The following is a 24197-nucleotide window of genomic DNA, read 5'->3' on the forward strand; positions in this document are numbered from 1 at the left end:
ACGATTTTCTTATTTTGTTGTTATTAAAAAACGAATGACTATAGATACTTGAAAATTTCACTGAATGTTTATATTAGTAGTTTCTATATACGATACAATTTTGAAAATAATTTGACTCTTTTTGAGCTATTTACGGGTATTGTAAGTTTTCTAATTTTTTTAGTTTTTTTTTTTCTTATAAATGTCAATAAAGTTTTATCTGTTGGGTCAAAAAGTGTAAAAATTTAATACAAGGCTCCTGATATATTGTTAAAATAGTAGTTGAAAAATATTAAAAATACTTTGACACAATTTTTTTTATAAGCATTTAAAGATCGAATTTTGACAAAATTTATCAAATTTAAAATTGAATAATTATTTTGTAGTTAAAAATTCATAAAATGTTCAACTTTTATATTTAAGGATTGAAAATTTAAAACATGATTCCACGTAAGTAGTTAATTCTGTTACCAAAAAATTTAAAAAATACATAAGCACAGTTTATTTTCATAGTCATTTTAAGTTCAAATGTGGACGAAATTATATATTAAAAAACCTAGAATAACTATTTTAGTTATTTTGTTGTGATTGTATAATATTATTCGTGGGTATACTTGAAACTTCTAAAGTATACTATTATATATCTATGATAGTATCACGGTTTGTTGTTGATATATAACGCGTTATAAGTACCTAATGGATATTGTGAAAAAGGTAGAATTGCGAAAGCTACGTACTGGAACCCACTCCCGAATACAGTCTTGAAGGATTTTCTGTAAAAAATCTGCTGATTCGTTAGTCGATTTAGAATTAAGGGCATCGAGACAATCGATGCCTTTTAAGTAATGAAATATCCTCTCGTAATTAGCAACTTTAAAGTCGTAATACTTGTGCTGGGCGTCAAGCATAGGGAAATTAGATTGAGAGGCACAGGAGATAGTGACGGCCATATACAATGATATAATATCATTGTATAAGAAAAACGATTCTGAGGCTGAGTGGTTCAAAAATAAATCAAAAATTAATTTTGTTTTTTTGACACTCGGCAACCCCATTCGGTTTGTGTAGGGGCTACGGTCGCGGTTGGTACGCTTTTTTTTTATGTCAGGCAGATAGATCGTCACAGAGAACCCGGGTGGTCATCTGGGAGCCTGCTCAACCACTGTACACATTACTATATTAGTGATATTCCAATCACCGCGCTTCACCAGGTCACCATACAATGAACTCTAATATACCAACCACGTTAAATTGTATATTGTATGTTCATATATTTACCAGTTTAAATTCTTGCCAAATGTGACATATCAACAAATTGTATACAATATTACAATCCTTAATATAGCAATAGTACTGAATAGTAAAATATATAATGGTACCTATATACAGATTAGTGTAAATTGAATCATTTGTTGGTAGTTGCCACATCGATAAAATCAAATATTTATAAGTAACTTGATCGTTATATTTAAAAGGTGATTTTGAAAGGATTTAATATAGATACTTGTATCTATAATAGGTACTAGTAAAAATATATTGGACTAGGTACGTTATGTTATTTGGTATTAGAAAGACTTAAACAGTTAACTTAACTATTAATTAATCATAGGAATAATAAACTAGGTATAGGATCATAGTCAAATACAATATTTTAATGTTTAGAAAACCATGTAAACATTCAAATTATTAATTATGTATATTCTTATAACGCATCTACTATACAAAGTGTGACAATATACATCTAGGGTGTAACAGATAGAACTGAATTTTGGAATAACTTTTATTCTAATCAATATTTAAAAATTTTTTATATACATATAATTTATAGCCACTTGCGCTACATGTGTAAAAAAAATTATTTTTATTTTTTAATACCGAAAATGAAAAATTTTAAATTTGATTTAAATTTTTTTGAATAAATTCAAAATAGCCAATTTGTGAATCTGATTATAAGAACGATTTTAATTGTAAAAAAAATTATCGAAGTCAAGTAGTTTATTTTTTAGAATTTTTTTAAATATCAAAATTATTTTGATTACATTAATTTGGAATGTAATAACTTTTTCAAAAATATTATTTTTTGAAATTTGCTAACATGGGTATATTTCTTAAACTATTTACTAATCATATAATTTTATCAATTTTTGTCATACGTTTAAGTGGCATCAATTTGTTTTTTTTTTTTTTTTGGTCAGTTCTTTCTGTTACACCCATGTAAAAAAAAGAAAATTAAATATGTCCATTTATGTTAAATTATTACATAATAATCGTTAGGGTTCAAATGTTGAAATGTGTACCGGTTATTAAATATTTTTTCATTGCTCAACATTTTAAAAACCCAAAGTATATAGATCTATTAAAAATTTGATATAGGTATACAAATAGTATGTATTATGATAATTGAAAAAAATAAAATGGTACTAGCCAACACAGTATAATATTAATGTTATATGCGACATAGTGTTTACTGTTTATACGTCATAATAATATAATAATAATAATAATAATGGGGGACGGAGTGGCCGAGCGGATTAAGGCGTCGGTTGCGACCAAGGGCGTCGTTTTTCTGGGTTAATTATTATTGATGATTTTAATGTTCTAAAAAAACTTTAAAATGCCCTAACAATTTTAAATAGTGCACTAAATTATTTTTATTTTTAATATTAAAGATATAAATACTAAAATAAATCCGGTATAAATTATAATATGCATTTTAAACTTTTAAATGATTGTATAAAAGTTTAACAGACAGAACTTATCATTTGGACTACTTATTTAATCTGAAAATTAAAAATTTTTTTTCTATACCTATAGGTTTAGACTTTATAGATCACATATTTATTATAAAAATCATGTAAAAACACGTGCAAGTTTTAAAATAAAATTTAAAGTTTAAATTTAGAAAAAACTTCAAAATACTCCAAAAATCTTTAAATGCAAAAAATGACCTTAAAATTTAAAATCGTCAAAAAAATCAATGTAGGCGGTATGTTATAAAACGAGTATCGCGTAGCTAGATTTGGAAAACAATGCAAAGTGCAAGGTAATCGCAACTTCAATCATTACCGTTGTAATATAAAATATCGCAAAATAAACTTTTTTTAAATTAAAAATAAAAACATTTGTTTTTTATTTTTTACAGAGTGATTTTTATTAGGTACACTCGATTATGAACGTCGGAACTAAGAATGTTGCTTTTATAGATTATAAGATGTGGTTGTACCAAGTGCAATGATGCAAAGTTTTTTGATAAAAAAAATTAAATGCTCATAGATGTCATACCTACAATAGTTTCAAATTTTCAAGTTTGTGATATAAATGGAATAAGCTAGAAATATTTAATTTTATAAATACCTATTATTATAAAATCAATGGGAACATTTTATTTATTAATCATTTTTGATAATTTCTTGATAATTTTTTGTTTGATAATTTAAAATTACATAACAATCAATAAAAATTAATGCTGTAAGATTAAGTTTTAACTATTATTATCTACGTATAATTCATAAATATTTTTTCATACTAATATTTACAGCATAACCATCAAAGGTTAGCCGTTAAACTCACAATATTAACCCCGGTATCATTTACTACAATAATGCAGCGTCTACTTAAAAGTTCACTTAAAAGTCAAAACCATCTGCTTGATTTCTACTACCACTTGTAGCTTGCAGGGAAAACGTCAGCGACTCAAACGCGTACCGTCGGATGACGAATACTTCCCGTTGCGCGACTGCGCTGAAAATATAGCTGTGTGGTGGAACGATACGACGGTCAACATCATTCGCATTGGCACAACTATGGCTAAAATGTTGGGGGGGGGCACCTGATACTACATGAAAAGTCACTCCACAGATAATTTTTTATATTCACAAATATAAAAAATCATACAAATTCTTTTATAGAATTTTTTAAAATATTAATGTTTTTGATACATATTATTAAGAGTAAAAACTTTGTTGTTTGGTGCAGCAACCAGAAAAATCCTATTGCTATATACAGAGATATCATATAAATGGAGAACGAAGATGACTTATTGCTGCACTAAAAGTATTTAATTTATTACGAGTGTACACTGTATAGTGTATACTATATATAGGCATTATACATAATTAGATATCTCCAAGTTTCATTTCTTGGTTTTGAGATCATACAAATTTGATTTTGACAATTGTCACTGGCCATATACAGTTATTATACATATTATACATACTACTTAAACGAACAGAAAAATTGCATTAATTGGAGATGTTTTGTTGTTGCTCCCAGGTCTTTATTTGTGTTAATTATGTAGAACGTACTATACCTATCTACATTATATAAAAACCTATTCACTTTTATAATCCTAGAGTATCCAAGTATTTCGTATAATTGTATATTAATTTGATTTATTTACATTTAATTAATATCTAATATAATATTGTAAAATAAAAATTCAAACTATTTTTTAAGTATAATATGTAAATCGTTGTATTTAAAGAAAACTTAGGATATGTACCTACCTAATATTGCAAAAAAAGCTTAATTTATATTAAATTTTTATTTATTTATTTAATTTAAGCTTAAGAAATACAAACAAATCATTCAAATTCAGAGGATTAAGATTATAATATATTTATATCATGGTATTCTTTTAAGCAAATTGTATCACTATATGGTATTAGAGGAACTGCTCACAAATTATTGGTATATTCAGTGACAAAAATGCACATATTAATTCCTAATTAATATTATTTATTTATATATTTTATTTTTATTTTAATACTTTTAGAAATTTCTAATTACATAAAATGGTCACAGGCCGGTTGGATTACTTCCACGTGCCGGATTCTAAGGGGTCCAGCGGAAGAAAAGTTTGAGAAACGCTGCTATTGAGTATAGAAAAGAGTCGTGAAAAATAGGTAGGTATTACGAATCATTTTTATTATTCATAATAGTTGTGTGTTTTTGTGTATGACGTCTGAGAATTTAAATTAACTTAGATTCATTTAAATTAAAAATCATTGAATTAACTAATAATTACTTATGTGTATACAGAAATCAAATCGGTAAGTACACAAGCAACTAGTTTATTAATTATAATTTATAATCAATGATCAAAGTAAAAGTAAGTCCATAAAACGATTAAAATAAAACTACAAAGTTTTAAAATAAATAATTTATTATAAAGTGTTGAAAGTTCATTAACATTAGACACGTCGAAATTACGTATTACATTTTTATTCTAAAAACAATTAATTTTAACGACACTTCAAATGTGTTAAGAAGAGTAAAAAAGTATGCATGAACATTTAAGCTACTAAATATAGTTGGTCGATGGTTTGTCGTCTTGGTGACGTATTATAAACAAAGTCATTATACCGGCAAAAACGCATGAAAATACAGTGAAAACAATATTTTCTCAAGATCAATAAATTATGAGAAGTTCATGTAAAAGACAAATCAAATACGCTTAGAAGTGTTTGTGTCACTGCCGGAGTCGAATGTACGCGTTCCAAGAATCATTCTTAAAATATGTAAGTACCCTAATAATTAAATATTAAATTAACTAGATAATTATAATATAATACAATATTTTCACCATATCACGTGTCATACGTCATAACATTTTTGAAATTTTGCTTAGTTCTGCAGGTGTTTATGATAAATATAAATATATATATATATTATATACATACATCCATATATACATAATATATTGTGTATTGTATAGTGTGCATTAGTTACTAGGCAACTTTTTAAAAATGATTTACAAATTGTAAATAAATTATTATGAAACATTTTTTTAAAATAAATACAATTTGCGTATACATGTATAATAATATATAATATATAATATATATAATATAATATATAATATATAATATAATATATATATAATAATAGTGAATATTATATTATATTATTTTCATTTTTCCATTAACAAAAATATTTTTATGTTAGTTATAATTTTAATTTGGTTATTAATAATTTCCAATAAATGGCATGAATAAAAAAATATATTTAAAAAAAATAATTTTATAAAACGGAGCAATTATTTTATCGTATCAATGGACCTCAAATTTAATTACTTACTGAAGCCAACATTTTAAAGGAGAATTCCTTAATATTAATCTCTAACTTATCTATTTTTGTTATTGTTACTTTTGAATCATCTTATCCTTATTTTAATTATTTTTTTAAAATGTCTTACGATTGAGTTTGTAATTAAAATTATAGCATGATAAGTTTGTAACAAAAAATGTAAATTGTTTACATTTGCGAGGTGTTCTTGGGCTGGTTTGGTTACGTAGGCATTCATGTGTATAATATATTATGTTATAGCTAATAATATGTAAATTACACATTTTAGGTAAATTTTAAAATTGTTTGGCATGTCTAAAGACGTACTTAATAAATACTGTACAGATAGTCAAAAGTCTAAAACATTGTCAAACAACCGCGCAGATAGTCAAGATGATAAAAAAAAATTGTCAAAAAAAGCCTGGTTGCAAAAAGACTCTAATTTCAATAAAACTGAAACAGATAATAATTGCAATACAGAAGTGATTTCCCGTTCTATTAATAGGCTTCTAAAAAATGAAAAAAAAACAAGACCCACAGCAAACCCGACTAAAGTATGTTTAAAACCGGAGGTCTTACACGAATCTAAAGAACAGTTTGCACAAAGAATAAAACAGGCGTGGATCGATCGGGAACAGTCTAAATCGTGTATTAATATTTATTTGGCTAGAAATGTTATCGAAGATCCTTTGATGGAATCTATAGATCATGTACAGGAGTCTTCAATACAAGAAGAGGAAAGGGACCCTAGTCGAACCGCGTTGGAAGTTCAACTTCAGAACCATGCAGGAGATGGTGAAAATTCACCAGAAGACTCTAGCGAGGAGGAAAAACCTCTTTCGGCTGCCGCCAGAAGAGTTAGGTTTTACAAGACTGCGAAACAACAACAGAACGAAAGACAAACTTTGACCAGAGCAATGTCGGCGCCTTCGTCGAGACAACAAAGCGTGAACCCAACACAAGGACTTTATTCGGCAAGTTCACGGAGAAAATCTCAAGATGTTCATAGATTCCCGACCAGGAAGCTGAAATCTTGTAGGAGTAAAGCTTTCCATAAAAGCATTGACGTGGATAGTCGTCTGCCGAATGGTCAAAAGTTTGGCAAAAAGAATCAAAATGTTGAAGTGGTAACGATGATGTCACTTTTAAGTCCAGTTGGAAGTGATGTAGAGGAATCACCAACACCCGATGACGTCTCCACAAAAACCGGTAAATAAATTATTGTTCTAATTAATTAACTGATAATATCAATAATTAATAAAATACCATTCGATTATCATCGAGTTTGGTTAAATTGGTAGAAATGTAAAACATATTGTATGGTCCAAAAAAGTGCGATATTTTCGCTGAGTTCTCTGTTAGAATTACAAACTGTTATTGCTAGCTGGTTCATATTATACTATTATAACCTATACTCTATAGATAGACATGCATTCATTTAATAAAAATAAGTACGTGTACCGATAGGAATTTACATATTGTAATATATTAAATAAGGCATTATAATCTTAATGTAAAGCCATTAAGATTTTATTATTTTAACTGAAATAGCCATCTTAGTCCAATTTAATGAAATTTAATGTTTTTACTTTTTAAAACTGTTCAATTGTTTGGCTTGGAAAATAATTCTTTCCAATTTCCTAGTATAGTTTAGGTACTGTTCAATTTTATTCCAGGTGTACTATTTTTAATTTATTGATATGAATTCAAATGAATTTGTATTCATAAGGGGACATTATAATGGCATTCGTTGTCTCCGTCTTACAAGTGCGTAACATAGCATAGCATATTTTACGCTCAGAAAATCACGGTTATCTCTGTTGTTTTAAAAATAAGAGTGAATTGATCTCTTATAAAATGTAAAATTAAGATTATTATTCAGGCAATGACATAGGTTTTTTATTATATTTTAATTTTAAAGCGAGTTATGAGTATTTTAAAATTTAAAATTTAGCGTACATCTTAAAATACTCATAACTCTTAACTAAAAATTAATGATTAAAAAGTCATTGTTGAGATAATAATCTTGCCTTTAAATTGTATAATAGGTGAATTCACTCTAGTTTTTAAACTAACGGAGATAAACGTGATCTGCCGAGTGTAAAATTCGCTATGTTACGCACTTGTAAGATGGAGACGGGAGACAACAAATGTCACTGTGACGTCCCCTTAAGTATAATTGATTGAACTTTATATCTACTTGTTGTTAATGACGTTATCAACTGCAAAATAAAAATAAAGTTTTTGTGCTTATGTTTACACGTTATGCTAAAACTTTTTAAGCTATTTAATAGCTATAAAAGAATTACTTTTTAATGCATTTAATAAAATTAGTCGAAACTGCATTACTAATAAACTATATTGTAAATAGATACAATTTAACAGAAATTCGTAAATCGGAAACAATCATTTTTCGTTATATAATTATGATATTTTATTGTTTTATAGTTACATTTCCTCAATTTAATAACAGTATGCGTTATCATCAAAAATCATTTGATAGTGCAATGACATCGATTGGAAAACCAAAACTTCTCAACAACCGTGTTGGAAAATCGTTGATTAAATCAAGAACAATAGAGATAACAAGGTATAAAAAAAATATCTCTATTCATATAGATTTGACTTAGTGTAAACAGTTATTACTTGTTTGTATAATGGATTAATATATATATTCTATCTTAAGGTGTATAAAATGAGAATTTAATCGTAAAAATATGATTATTATTTCGGGGAAACATTTGATTTATTAATTTTAATTTAAAAACAAAATTGTATCCATTGTAGATTGATACAAAAATATCGGAACCTATTCCTAACTAACGTTGGATATTGCTAATATTGATTTGATATAATATATAATAATTAAAATGTAATTATTTAATAATCTAAAATGAGATTTTTTTGAAACAAAATCGTTTTACCTACTCTGTAGATAACCAAATATACAACAAAGAGCTGTAGGCTGTATTTTACAAGGCATTCAACTTCTCTATCATTTTAATAATACATATTTGGGCTGGATTATTTTCAATAGACAATACTGCATTTAACGTAATATTATATTTTACTTACATAAATAATCGGTTTTTTGGTTTGGCAATAGCTATACTGTTTAATGTATATAATGTTGAGTCTAAGGGTATAAAAAATAATTGGATAATGTTATAATGCAAATCGTATTTGCAGAAAATAATTTTCATGATATATGTGTATAAATCATAAGATAATATGTGTGCTTAATGTCATAACGTGCATGTTTACCTTTTAATGATATTATAGGTACTACACGTTTTAGAATTGTATAGATGATACGCAGCTATTATATCGAGTATAACACATGGACTATGAAGATATCTTTATTCTGCAATAGTTAAAATCGCATATATTTCTTTAACGACATGACCTACATTATGAAACCTTATATATTGTATGGTCGGCATGCTATACATCCATCATTTCAATTTATTGAAAATTATCCGAGTTTCCGCAATAATTTTACTGCGTGTAAACACGACAAATTATATATGCTTAATATATATGTACCTACTGTCGATGTAACTTTAGGTACCTAATAACATATAACTGGAAAAAAATATGCCGAATGTGATGGCAAAATTACATACAACTATATAATATATATATCACGCGAATATTTTACCTTGTCGAAATCAACCCGTCGAAATGTTGGTAGTGTTTCGGTTGTACTCCTCGTTATAATATTATATAGTTATTTTATCATCACTATACTAAAAGTGACAGACGAAAGATGAAAATCGATCATATCGTGTACGTCTCTTTTGCGTCTGCAATATTGATTGTTTGAAGTAGTAATATTAAAATACGAGGTTATCGTTTCATTTCAGGGATGACGATGAAGACGACGGGCCGGTTGTAAAAGAAGTAGTAATTTCCAAACGCGGCGGCGACGGCGGTGACGATGACGGAACACTGCGGGACAAAGAAATCGCACAGATCGACGTCCGCTGCGACGTACTCGACGGCCAGCCGATGCTCAAGTCCGACAAAGAGAAAGAATGTTGGGCTCTTTTCAAGAAAATGACGGCCAAAGGAGTGTCCGTCACTTTTGATACCGTATTGAGGTTCGGTTTGTGCCGAATATTATTCGAAAGTATATTATAATATATATATAGTATAATGTTAGTATATCACTCGTGGCTGCGCTGTCTTATACGATTTATATACTCCACAACTATAAGTACACGCAGCATTGGCGGCTGGCGCATCTATAGGGTGGGGAGGGTGTTTGGGTGTGCTTAACCCTTAACATTTAGCACTCTCAAACTTTCGATATCGTGTTTTTAATCAATCCGTAAAAATATATAGCAGAGATTATTTATGAAAATAATATTAAACCCACTGGTCATAACTTAGAATAATTAAAAACGTTATTACCTATTATAATGATTATGTTCATTCCGAACAAATTGATTGAAGCAGTTACTATCAGTCATCACTATAATATATTATGCATTTATGCATGTAGTATCCATCTGCTACTTAATATGAAAAATTCTTTTCGACCATGCAAAGAGTAAAACATCGGATTAAAACAATAGTATAGGTAGGTATGCATCAAAATTGAAATTAGAAAGCCACCTTGCCAATACAATTTATGAACAAGGCATTTTTAATAATTTTGCTTAAACAATAGAACAAATCAATGGATGTTAACATACGAGTATTAGTAGGTATAATATCGTTGCGATTTTATTATTTTATTAAATTTGATGTATATTGAGTCGGTTGTTTAAAGGGAGCGGAAATCATTATATTCCACCCAATGAATTACCCTGATAATGTTACCTTAGTTGTGCCTATATATACCATGCCTGTACCACAAGAAGTTCACATATCACACATGGAATTATAAATCAACAGGTCATTAAGCCCTATAATTGATTAACGAAAAACTAGAACAACTTAATGATAACTTTTCTAGAAAATTAATATAGGCACTATTTATTTTATTAATAAACAATGTTAAATTGATTCTCCCGTTAGCTATTGCAAATTCACTTATGGCTTCGTTCAATCTTCGCATGGCGGAAAATGTTTATTCACATACACATACTTAGCAGAGTTAATATTGTAATGTTACCCACCTATTATATATAATTACCGTGTTTTTTTTTTTAAATGTTTAATGTGCATGCAGCCGCAGGTCATATTATATGGTAGATATTAGGGGGAATGCCAATTACAGGCCTACTTGCTCATTTTACCTATATACCTACATAACATAGCATCCAGCGATAGTGTTTAATGAACTTTGTTATCGGTGTGTGTTTCAGAGGAATGTTAACACCGACTGAATATAGACTGAGAAAAAACGAACTCCTGTTATTCGGATAGACGTATGCAATTCGCATACACATTACGTATCAAATACATATACAATGTTATATTGATATCGCTACATGCCATCGCAGTCATATAGCCGACTACGAAGTTCCTATATACATATTATATAATATTAGCTTCGACATACCGACTTGCGTCGTTGTCGTATAGGCTTATTTATACTATTATACGCGGTAATAATAATATATTTATGTATTATAGCTAGGTTTAGAGCCTGCTGTACGGGGTAAAAAGAAAACGTCGAAGAACGTCGCCGTGAATATAATATTATTATATTATAGATTATACGGATGTTGCATTCGGGTTGATACGTGTATATTATACCATTAATTTATTATACCATTAACAATTGTTAAATCGTCCTATGTCGTCGTAGGCTCTATAAATATTATGTTATAGTAATTTGTTTAATCGTCCGGGGAGACACATAAGGCAAAGTAATAGACATTTTTTTTTAAATAAACAAAAATGTAATACGACGCATAATATAAGCGACCATAATTATATAGATACCCCATTACGCCCGCTGATCAACATATTTATAAGCAATAAGCACCACCGCAGAGACACTTAAATAATTCGATTTCAATATATCATACCTACGCATGCCTGTTATTACATATTACATATTACCTTACATTCGCGTATTACTATATTATAATAATTTACAATATATATTATATTAAGTTGTACACCAGCCGTCAGCCAGAAACTTTAAACATAATATATTATATAGGTACCTAGATTGCATTGTGGTGATGATGATAATGATGATGATAATAATAATAATAATGGTAGCGTTTGCCTTACCTATACTACCTGTACCCATAATATACCTACCTTATAGTACACTACACCGGTACACCGTGCAGGTTTTCGATACATAAAGTGATCGGAGTGATGGTGGGAGAACAGTGAAAATAACGCATACGTAGTCAGATGACGGTCTGGCCGACGGTTGCAACTCGCAGTCTGCAGAACGATACCGACAGAAGTGGCAGAAACGTACGGGCGGAAAGTCGAACGACAGATTGGCGAGTTCGAGCGCGCGCGTGTGTGTAATAGAAATTATAATAATATTAATAAAATATCAACTCGTATAATAGTCGTATTCATATTGTTGTATTGTATTAATTTATATCTCCGTCGAGTTTGTCGTTTATTTCACGGATACGTCTTCTAAGTGTTGTTAAATAATAATATAAGAGTATATTTTTTTTATCGTCAATAAAACAAAAAAAAAAAACTCGTTCATCGATTTTCGGAGTTTTTGTGATATTCCTCTGATAATCTATACAGTAGTGTACACACATTATTTTAGTTGTCGCGGAGTGGCATAGTGCGATCCATCACACAATAGTTAAATGATATGTGATCATAATAACAACAATAATAGTAATAATATGTGACTATGAGTGTCCGTGGTGTTTGACGGATACTCGATCTACGTGAGGATTTACGCGCTTTGAAATTATGACCGTTTCGTACTCGCGTCTCGTAGCTAACGGAAGTAGTTTTGGATGTTTTGGCAGTATACTTTGCAAGTGAGTAGAAAGTCTTATGGTATATTGTAAACGATTTTTTTCTCCTATTAAAATACATATACACTTGGGACGCAGTTTGACAATATTATTATTGTAATGTCGTTTCATGACAGGTGTATATGAGTACCTACCATAATTTATCTATATACGCCTGCAGACGGAATAATTTTTCCCACGTTAACAAATCGATCTATACGCTTTTACACTACTTTTGATTGTATTGATTGTATAGTATCAATTGTTATATTATGATAGATAGGTATACACGGTTGATTTGTATTAACATATAGGCTACATAAACTTCAAACGCTACATAATATTTTTTAAATAAGTTGTGTTAATTTTTAATTTTACGAGAACTGAGTACTTATATTGTTTGTAAATACACAGTCAGATAATTTTATAAGATATTTTAAAATTTAAATAAAAGCTCCGAAAAATATTTCTGTGGCAAATAGGGGTCTGTAATTGAACAATTATTTTTTTTTTTAAATACTATAAATATTAAAATATATGTCATAGTTAAATCATAGTTTGGTACCCACAATAAATTAATTGTTGTTGTCCAAAATACATTTATTGATTGCATAGCAGATACTAGTTTAAAGTTTTCAAATAGGAATAATAATAATTAATAAAATGCTCATTATAATTACCACGAAGTTTAATACCTACCTATAATACCTACGCCCTAAAGTATATAGTATTATTTTGTTTTAGATAATCTAAAAGTAATTGATGCGTCAAATACATTGAATAATTATTATAATATCTTCTTCGTCGATTATGATTTTGGTGGAAATATATCAGATAGTTTCGATATAAACCAAATAATACAAATTAATCTACTTTAAATTATTATCCATTATTACATACCTACTCTGTAATAATGAATAATAATATTAATAATAGGAATTTATGATTTTGTAAACACTATTATACAATATTAGGTATACTATATTATTAATAAAATATTCACAGAGTAGGTATCTATGATGAAACTGGTTTGCTGGTCTAAGCCCTTCGGCGATGATTTTGCGAATCGATCAAAATGTATATAGGTTACGTGAACTTCAATTTTAGGAAGTGGCCAAATAATTAAAAAAAATTGAATTTATTCCAGTTAAATTTTGAGGTCATATTTTAATTTTTAAATAATATTAAACATTATTAACTACCACTTAATTAGGATTGAAAATTGAAAATTGTATACATTTTACTCGGGTAGTGTAATATGGTGTGCTGAAAATACCCGTTTATTGTCCGTAGTATACAATATTATAGGTGTGTTATATTTTGGAAATATTGATCAAATGGCTATTACGTTTAAAGTTTCATATTCAGATAGTTCTTAAAAATTAAATTAAAATTTAAACATTTTTACATTTTTACAATTTTATTTGATAATTTATTGTCTGTTACCTACGTTATATTATTTCGAAACAATATGGATATCATACAAAGTATAGGTACATATATAGTTATAATAATATGTTACATTGTTACACATCATAGACCATAGTGCAATCTATGAATTCTGAATCTACAGCCTATTATAGTACAATAGTACCTAATATCTATACCTATTTTATAAAAAAAATTAACACTAAAAATTCAACGCGTATGAATTATTATAATACTTAAAAATACTTTACCCCTTTAGGTTTCTAAATAGGTACTATTGGCATGTTTATAATATTTCCGATAGGCGTTATATTTTGTAAATAATATTATATTTATTATTAACATAAAGAGTAATGACACATAACGATAAATATGGCTTAAAAACCACAATGGTCTTATAAAACATAATATTATGATACATTTTAAAAATGTTCATTATAAAATTAAATAATGTATTAACAATATTTTGAACAGTAATTATCATTACTTTTTAATTATACCGCGGCATGGTAATTACTTCCAAGGTTCTACCTCCCAATAACTCTTTTTATATTTTTATTATAATAAAAGGTCATGGAAGACGAAGGGGCATTTTTATTCTTGGTCACTAGGTTTTTTACCATCTTCGAGCAAAACAAAAAAAATGTATTCTTCAGTGACTTTTTAATGCATATAATTATATATTGTTTTCATTACAAAGAATCGTTGTATTATTATTCAAGTGTAACAAATATAATATAATATAATTATCTCCGTTAATGATCTAACGATAGATCCTTATCGTTATTACAGCACATTTTAGTTGAGTCTTGTTCAGATGTATTATTTGTAGGTATACTTATAAAGTATAATATTATTGATGCACGTTTGTCCTCGTATACTCTGCCACAGGATTGTAATACATTTACCTAATTATAATATCGCGACGATATATTATTTTCATCGAAATGTCGGACTTAGAGCGGCTTTTCGCACCGTGCATAAATAATAAATAATACGTACCTAATTATTCTTAATTGTAATAATTATTTTCAGTGTTAAACACTATCAAGGTCAAATTAGGAAAAACGTCTAATTCTTACGTGTATATATCGCGGTGGTTCGCTGGTATCTCATTGTTATTTTAATCGAAAACTTATCTAAAACCATGTACATTTATTATATACCTACCTATTTCACTATATTATCCTGAATAAAATGTTATCATTTTCATAATAATAATTATAACTTGTGTAATTTTTGTTAACAACTGGTTAATATATCGACGCATACCAAACCTATTATAGAGGTACGTACAGATGTATTAGATACGCATTATTGCGATCGGAAATCGACTCGACATTCAATTTCTAGACACGTGCGCCCAAATATGTATGAACTACGCCCTTTTTGAAGCTTTTGTACGTTCTGTTGGAAAACACAATGGTGTTATTGTTGAACGTGATTTACTGTTGATTTTTTACTCTTTACTTGACGAAACACGTGAGTTTGTGTCTTATGACCTACTGTAGTGTTATTAGATAAATAGACAAACAAAGTGTGTAATTAAAAAATAAAGCCTTCTAGTGTTACCTGTGCATTTTAGAAATATTTCATTCGTAAAGTAATGTACATATGTCCTATAAATTTTTTTTAGTAAATTTAAATACAACATTTTACCGTCAAACAAGACATAATATAACTATATTAATACCATGATTCATTTTTTTACACGATCTTAAAATCCATGACCGGTGATTACATTTGTTTGGGTTTCACCGATTTCATATATACCTACCTACATTTATTATTCAAAAGAATATAATAAAAATAAAGTAAAACTGTTTTTGTTGGATATAATATAATATGCCTATGTGCTAGAAAATTTAGTTCTATACAATTAAATTGATTTGAATTTATTACAATAATGTGATTATAGACTTATACTCTAAAAATTATTGTAATAATATAAATTAAAAACGAAATAATATGATATAAATTCCTATTACAGAATAAAAAAAATTGTACGATGAAATGTAGATAAGCAAATTAGTAACTTACAAAATTCTTTGTAGATAGGTTTCTAAAATTCTTTAAACACGCGAGAAAATAGAGAAAATAGTGGAATTGTACAATTATAGTATATACGGCAGCATTTTATAGCCCGAAGAAGGTTTCAATTTTGAGAAATCGTATATAAACACATACAAACGTGCATCCAAAAATAATATTAAATATTAGTGACTTTGGTATCAGCTTTTTTAAGCACTTAAATTATTTCACACAAAACTCAATTTTTCCCATAAAAATTGTTTTATCTCAAACGTCTAACGAGTAAGTATAATATACATACGAGTTATTATTTATTAGTACCAGCTCTATATCTTAGTACCTACATAGCGACGTGCTGCATGTTTAATAATTTAAGATTCCTTTATGGAACACAAAATAGGTAAATTAATTTGTCTGCGCATGTGCCAACTGTGAAATCAGAGCCGTTCACGAAATATGCGCGTACTTCTCATAATATTATTTTACGATTATCGTGATAACACCATACCATTGTACCAGTACCCAGGTAGGTGTCTATAATAGCATGGTATAATATTATATGTTGCAGTACTTCATCACGAATAAACGGCCGATGGAATGTATCATGATATAAGATAATACTATACATATTATTATGTATAATGTACCTATACATAATATTATAATATATGAGCGTCGTTCGTCTCATATGTATATACTTGATAAGTACCACCTACCTGTTGTACACCTACACCATCTGTGCACGTTATACTTAACACTATATAAACAAATTTTGTAAATACTGCAGGGTTGTATATAGCATATATTATAGTTGTATATATATATATTTTTTTTAATTCGAATCAAACCATCGATAATCGTTTGCACTTGAAATATAATTTCGAACTGTTAAAAGCTGCACACAGTGTTTATTTAACTAACTGTTTGAGCAACAGAGGCGTTAGCAATGTATTAAAGTTTTTAGAAACATCGATAAAGTGATTTTAATGAATATAGGTATCTCCTATTTATGACTTAGGTACTAGGACTGTGAATTTAATTAAAACCTTAAAAAAGGCATTAAAACAAAAAAAAGCTCAGCTTTCAATAAAAAGAAGAATTCACTTAAAATTGATCCATAATTAAAAATCTAAATCTAGAACGAGTCAAAATTGAATTTTTTATTACACAATTCAAACTCTCTGTTAAGAAAGCTATCAATTACAATAAGTTAAAAATCAATGGACTGCTACAAATTCACAGCTGACACCCCTACATTGCTACATCTTATAATCACCGATGCAAATTAAAACATAACTCAAAATATGTGTGAATAAATGTTAATTGACGTAACTTGATGACGTAAAGTAAAATAAAACATGAAATAATGACCAAAAAGACATTACTAAAATATTAAAAACGTGTTAAAAAATTCCAAATAAATTGAATTTGTTGCTATAGATAATCCAAACTTTCTGCAGTTAGAAAAGCTTAATTTTACAATCAAGCTAAAAATAATACACTTTGCGACAAATTCATAGTCGATTATATTTATGAGGTGTATGGTGCAAATATTTAAATGCAAACATTTCAAATTTACTTTTTGAATAACTATAATCATACCAAAATTGTAACTTAACAGTAAACATGATATTATACCAATAATAAAAATAAAGAAGAAATATCGCTGGTATTGTAACTGCTTATAAAAATTTCGACGAGTCCCAACAACTATACCGAATATTAATGATATATGTTATATATAGGCACATATCATTTTGTAAACATTTCGAAATGCGTACAATGTATAGCGTACAAATTAGATAAGTAGGCATTGAAAAAATCTCATTGTAATTTGTAACCACGTTCAAAAAGAATATTCATGCAGTTTTGTCCACATAAAAATTTAGTTAACATTTTATAAAAAAAGTACTTGTTAAATTCTTGTATTATAATTTATACACCTATACCTATATTTTATGTATTTTACAATTTTTTTTAAAATTTTTGTACTAAGAATAATAGTTTAAACATTTTTTACAAGAGTATAAAACAGATGTACTTAATATCGGATCTAGAATTTGAACCTACTACTTTTAAAAATAATATATGTTGAATAATAATATATTTCACGAAATCTCTCATTTTTATTATTATCTTACGAATCTTGCTCAGACGCTCGGTGAATCACATTGTAAATTATTTGAAAGTATATACCTAACATCTTTACATTTATGTATATTTCTTCTGTGTATGTATAATATGACATTGAACTCCTCCTAAACGGTTGGACCTATTTTGATGACATTTTTTGTGTGTTTTTGAGGAAGCTCCTGAATGGCTTAGATTAACAACCCGGAGACGTAATCAAACAGGGATTTTGAGATTTACGATTGAACATTTTTGTTTATAAATGGTTGTTATTGGTTATAGAATAAATAATTAGTAGAAATTAGTATTTTTTTTTCTATATAAATGGTTGCAATTAGCTACTCGGGCAGATGCGGTAAAAAAATCCATCAAATCGTCACGTTTATGGATTCGAATAAAGAAATTATATCTTAAAACAATTAATATGAGAGTTGAATATATATTAATTTTAGCTATTATATAGGTATTAAAAAATTATTTAACCGATTTTGTGAAAATTTCAAATCGTTCTTGAAAATATCAGGAAAGTTTAAACAGTAGTTTGAACCACTTTCAATTTATATCAAGTGCTATATCTTATTTGGCCGTGAACTAAGGTAGGTAGGTACCTACATTATATCAAAACCAAGATACACTTATATAATCTAAATTTTGCATTTTTTTCATTTTTTCATGACGAAATCAGGTTATACAACTAAAATTAGATGTTGGTTCATTCAAAGTTAATAGCCTTAAATAAAACGACAGGACCATTTTCAGTAAAAATTATATCAAATATCAATAGATTATTTGAAGCTTGGTAGGTGTTTACAGCTTGATTTTTCAACTCCTGTCGGATATATATAGCTAAAGGTTTGCTCACACATGATTTTTTTTCCGCTTACAAAAAAAGAAAATTGTATTTGTTTATCTAAATAGTTGCATTTGATTACATATTATATATTAATATTATAATTAGAAGAATTAGAAGAATTTTGTATAAAAATATTTATCAAACAAAAAGTTGGTAAGTAGATGTCGCTCTGCTGTACAGTAGGTTATAAGTGGGTCAATGTATAATGGATTGTATTTAACTTGAATTCAATGATATAATATCAGTGTATAAGAAAAACGATTCTGAGCGGAGACGGTTTGTTAGTCTGGATATTTTTTATATTGTTATTATTTATTATAGCCTTTATGTTGAATTAATATTATAATATTTTATTCGTTGCTACGGTGATAAACAAATCGTAAGAAATTATAATCCCATTTTTAGCGGTTTTTCGTAATTTGTCAGTGGTTTTTCCTGTGGTATTAAATAACTATTGAGAAAATCGAAAAATGACCTTTTTAAAGTACCATCTTGATTGATCTAATTTGCTAAAAGATGAGGTACTATATGTTGAAATCGAAGCACTCCTTCTGGTAGAAATGTTGTATACAGGATAAAAAATTAAAAATAAACACCGCATTGTAAAACCACTATAGCTTCCTCGCTCCGCTCAGAATCTAAAATACAAAACTTTGGCTTGGACAACGTCAATGATAAACTTCGGCGTGTAAATAGGTCTACATTCTTTTTTTGTCCCGGGGATATTTTGTTTTCGTGTCTCTTCCTGTTTATAATCTGACATATGCAGACCTGCTGCAGGCGACTGTTGCAGTCTGTTGCTGCCGAAAAAAATATTTTTATAATAAATGCTTTATTTTTATCGTTACCATTCTAATGCAACCGGTAACTATATAATTCGTATGCCTGTGTGACGTAAAATCGCCACCAGACATAAAGTCTGTTATGGTTATAAATATTATATTAACTATTGCTTCATGTATAGGTACCTGCAGTTGGCTATAGAAAAGGCAGACATCGCGCGTGTTTCGGGAGAATTAAAAGGAAAACGCATGTTCTAGGGAAATTCCGATAATCTTCATCACCTAGTAGCAGGACGTATGCAGTGTAGACATAAATAATTTCCTATCCGACGAAGTGGTGAGGCGTCACATAAAAATATCGTATAAGGCTGAGACGTTCAACGTATATAAATAGAAAAATATTTCGTATTAAATTATTAAGCATTTTAATCAATGTTTGAATTCGACCGGTGTGATGCCCATACGTCCACTGATTGTCCAGTGTTGTCGGAGTGTTCAGTGATTCCGCAATGCATGTAGGTTTTATTTTTCTCTTCGTGCTACATTATATTATATTTAAGAACACTGGACGTAGAAGATTGGAAAGATGTTATCCAGGATAGGGAAAGATGGAAGGCCTTGACGGTGGCGGCGAAGACTCTCGGAGAGTTATAAAGCCGAGAAGAAGAGAAGCTCTATTATATATCTATTGTATATATTTTGTATTATATTGTTTTGAGTTGACTTATAAGTCATATATTATAAATGGTTATTATTGTACGTACATCCCGTTATTCACGTATACACGCTCGTAAGTCGTCTCGCAGACTTGATATTTTCATCCAGCTATTGATTTGGTCGTTTTACCGAAATCGTCCAGATCGGCGTGCTGTGTAGTCGAACGGAATGTAATCAAAACCTTATACCTACTGTGGACCAGGAAATCTGAATCGGCAGCTGGAAGACTCGCAACCAGGTGAGATAAATAGCCTAGTTCACGTCGGAACGTACCGTAGTTCTTGCCTGCGCAGAGGGCGGTGTCCGATAGACCGGTTATATTATATTATATTATTATTTATTATATATATCCTATCGGTATAGGATATTATGACCGGTTCTATTTCCAGTACTAAATCGTATCTATAAAATGCGGTTATCCTTTGTAGAATGCACTTTGTTGACCATGCACGCCCGTTCCGAGGCCGATACACCGTAAAACCATTGTGTATATATTATTATTATTATATTTGTGTGTGATAATAATAATATTATTATTATTTAAGTCGTCGCATAATATAATATATGTATTTCTTCGCGTTATGATATGACAATAATAGTATTATGCAAATCGTCATTCCCGTAAAACACGGAATTCGAAACGAGGTATCGCATTAACATATATTATACCAGCTATTATTATTATTATTCACAATACTTTACGTTTGAATTTCAGGTTTTCGTACAGATCACACCTACAAAAAGTGATCGAATAATATTATATTATGCTCGGTTATTCATTATTATATAGGTGTATGATAGATAATATTTTCGAATTTTTCGGCGGAATAATAATATGAGCAAATTGAGGATACCTATATCATCGATATTAGATATAACATATACCTAGGTCGGGCTAGGTGATATACACCCGCGGCTTAGAATTCAAAATCACAACAGTAGTAATTTAATATAGAAGGTGCTTGCTAGTTGCTATAATAGACACCTACAGTATAAATTTATGATCAAGAAACACGTTCAATAACAATATATAAACATCGCCGGCTGCCCGGCTTTAGGTTATAAGCACGATTATTATTTATAATGTGTATAAGTATATAGGTAGGTTTTAATGTATTACAAATTATTATTATTCCTATAAAACAGATTATTTATATTATTATATACTTATTATATCCTTTACAAATTATAAAAATAAATAAAAAATTTGTCGATGTAATATTATTATTATGAAATACCCGTGTTTATACATTATATAGAAAATGTATTAGCCTAATTCGTATATGATGTGATCGATCGCAATGCACCTAATAATGTGTTTTTAAGTACTAGGTAAACTGCTACTGTGATAGTTACTGATAATTAAAGATTTTAGTCAATTTACCTAGTCTTGTAATATAGTTAGTGCCACTGCAGAAGAATTTGTCTGTAGTTAAATATAGGTATAGTCAACGTTTAAGATTCGTTGAAATAATTTTACGATATCATAAATCATCTGAACTGGTTAGCCTTGCTTGTATTTATTGTATTTATTATTTAGTTATAGTGCGTAGACCCGAAGAAAGTAAAAAAAAAAAAAAGCACGCTGGATAAAAAAGGCCATATAACATTATTGCGCACCTGTGACATTACATGCACTTTTGTAAGAGACATTATGATAACAATCGGCACTTCGTAGCTCGAAGTTACATAACGATATGTAACTTTTTTTATTATCATTATTATTTTAAGGTATCAACTGCGTGGTTATTGGCCAACTTTAAACAGTTTTAATTATTTATAACACCTATGTAACTATAAAAACGATCTGAATGTTTTTTTAATTACATTAAAATAAATATTAATTTTTTTTTAATTATTCCACAATTACACATCTGACGTTTTCCATTAAATAATGATATCGATGAATACAGATACCGTTGCAAAATAATCGTGTGGACGTTATAATGTTTGTTAATATTCAGTGTAAAATATTATAATAGGTACCTACATAGGAATCGTGCTAAATTCAAGTAACTGTATAAGTAAAATTATTTAACTTGCATTGATTCGTTTTAAACATATAATAATAATAATATAAAAGTTAAAATTTGGATGCGAAAACGAAGTATTATAATTTAATAGTCTCCACTTATTGAACTCACAGTTAACTCGCGGTTAATTAACTCATTCACCTATTGGGCTAAAACAGGCTGGTCCCCATTTGCACTTGGAAAAAAATTCGTTACACCGGTTAACGGGGTCAATTAAAGTAAGTATGTGGGTAATTGGATAAATGGCTAATAATGAGGTATATTTTGAACATTTTTTATTGATTTGACTCCAATTGTAAAATCCATAAGTATAATTTAGTGAAAATAATGAATACCCATATGTAATGAATTTAAAAGTACATGCGACATACATAGCTTAATTATTTATCTATTTCACTTATAAATCACTTTATTATAACAAATATATATCTATTAGGTACAATATATACATATGTCATATATTGTATGTATTTTTATTTTTGGGCCTTTTGGCTCATTCACTCTTTCGGTTAATGATAAAAAAATCAAAATATGCTCTGTCCCAAAATGAGTCTAATAAGTGACATCAATGGCAGTTAACCAGTAAGGGGTGGGGGGGGGGGGGGATAGATCCCCATGACATTTTTTGCAATGTATATAATCACCATAAATTATATTTTTAATGATCAAATAGTAACATTTTAAAAATCAACAACATCTCCCTCCCTTCACCATATAACAAAATCATTTGACCGCTACTGAGCAAGGTAGGTATTATCCAGAAACATAAGCTGGCCACCATATAAATTTATTTAACACTATTAAGTATACAATCGCCAACTATTATATTTTAATCTAAATAATGCACCCTATTATGTATGAAAATAAATATTTAATTAAATACCTACATAATTTTCGAGTACTGAATAAATATAATTAAGTTATTTGGTTTCTCTAATATTATTAGGTACCTACCTATGTATATTGTATAGTTTTGTAATTATTTAGTACTATTTTATATTACTGATGGCATTTATGTTTGTAAACAAGTGTTTTCAAGAACCTTTTAAATATTACTCGGCACTAATCACTATATAATAGGTAACTAGATTCACCATAACTGGCTTTACAATATTGTACTCACAAAATTTGAAATTCTTATCGACTCATAAGTTTGGTCATCAATTTAGGGTCCTGCATTAGTTATAATATACCTGTTATAGATATTAACTATTAGTGTATATTTATTATTAAAAAGGTGGGTAAGTGGATGTCGCTCTGCTGTACAGTAGAT

At 28.6% G+C, this 24197-nt stretch overlaps 2 protein-coding genes across 5 annotated transcripts in view; both read left to right on the forward strand.

Moving 5' to 3' along the window:
• Positions 1-5060: 5060 nt before the first annotated feature.
• On the forward strand, positions 5061-12193 carry LOC100575369. Of its 2 annotated transcripts, none has more exons than XM_016803338.2 (5): positions 5061-5498; positions 6335-7254; positions 8494-8635; positions 9912-10177; positions 11361-12193. In XM_016803338.2, the coding sequence occupies exons 2-5, from the start codon at positions 6357-6359 to the stop codon at positions 11369-11371; spliced, it is 1317 nt and encodes a 438-aa protein (XP_016658827.1). In that variant the 5' UTR covers positions 5061-5498; positions 6335-6356; the 3' UTR covers positions 11372-12193. The 2 variants fall into 2 exon arrangements, with proteins under 2 accessions (XP_016658827.1, XP_008181688.1); XM_008183466.3 differs by having other exon boundaries at positions 9912-10148.
• A 211-nt stretch (positions 12194-12404) lies between these two features.
• LOC100163762 (bestrophin-4) overlaps positions 12405-24197 on the forward strand; it is a 60092-nt gene continuing 48299 nt past the window's right edge. For 2 of the 3 annotated variants that reach the window (XM_001944666.5, XM_003243571.4), the window contains exon 1: positions 12416-12974. In XM_001944666.5, the coding sequence (XP_001944701.2) occupies positions 12904-12974 (71 nt within the window). In that variant the 5' untranslated portion in view covers positions 12416-12903. Of the gene's footprint in view, positions 12975-24197 lie in introns of all 3 variants that reach the window. The other variant, XM_008183447.3, reaches the window with a different exon arrangement.

Source organism: Acyrthosiphon pisum, chromosome A2 (assembly GCF_005508785.2).
Source record: "Acyrthosiphon pisum isolate AL4f chromosome A2, pea_aphid_22Mar2018_4r6ur, whole genome shotgun sequence".
NCBI lineage: Eukaryota > Metazoa > Arthropoda > Insecta > Hemiptera > Aphididae > Acyrthosiphon > Acyrthosiphon pisum.

Excerpts from the sequence above, each read along its gene's own strand:
- LOC100575369 (XM_008183466.3), top strand. The coding sequence starts at position 6,357 with ATGTCTAAAGACGTACTTAATAAATACTGTACAGATAGTCAAAAGTCT. Across the intron at positions 8,636-9,911 it reads AGAACAATAGAGATAACAAG|GGATGACGATGAAGACGACG; the intron begins GTATAAAAAAAA and ends GTTTCATTTCAG. Across the intron at positions 10,149-11,360 it reads ACTTTTGATACCGTATTGAG|AGGAATGTTAACACCGACTG; the intron begins GTTCGGTTTGTG and ends TGTGTGTTTCAG.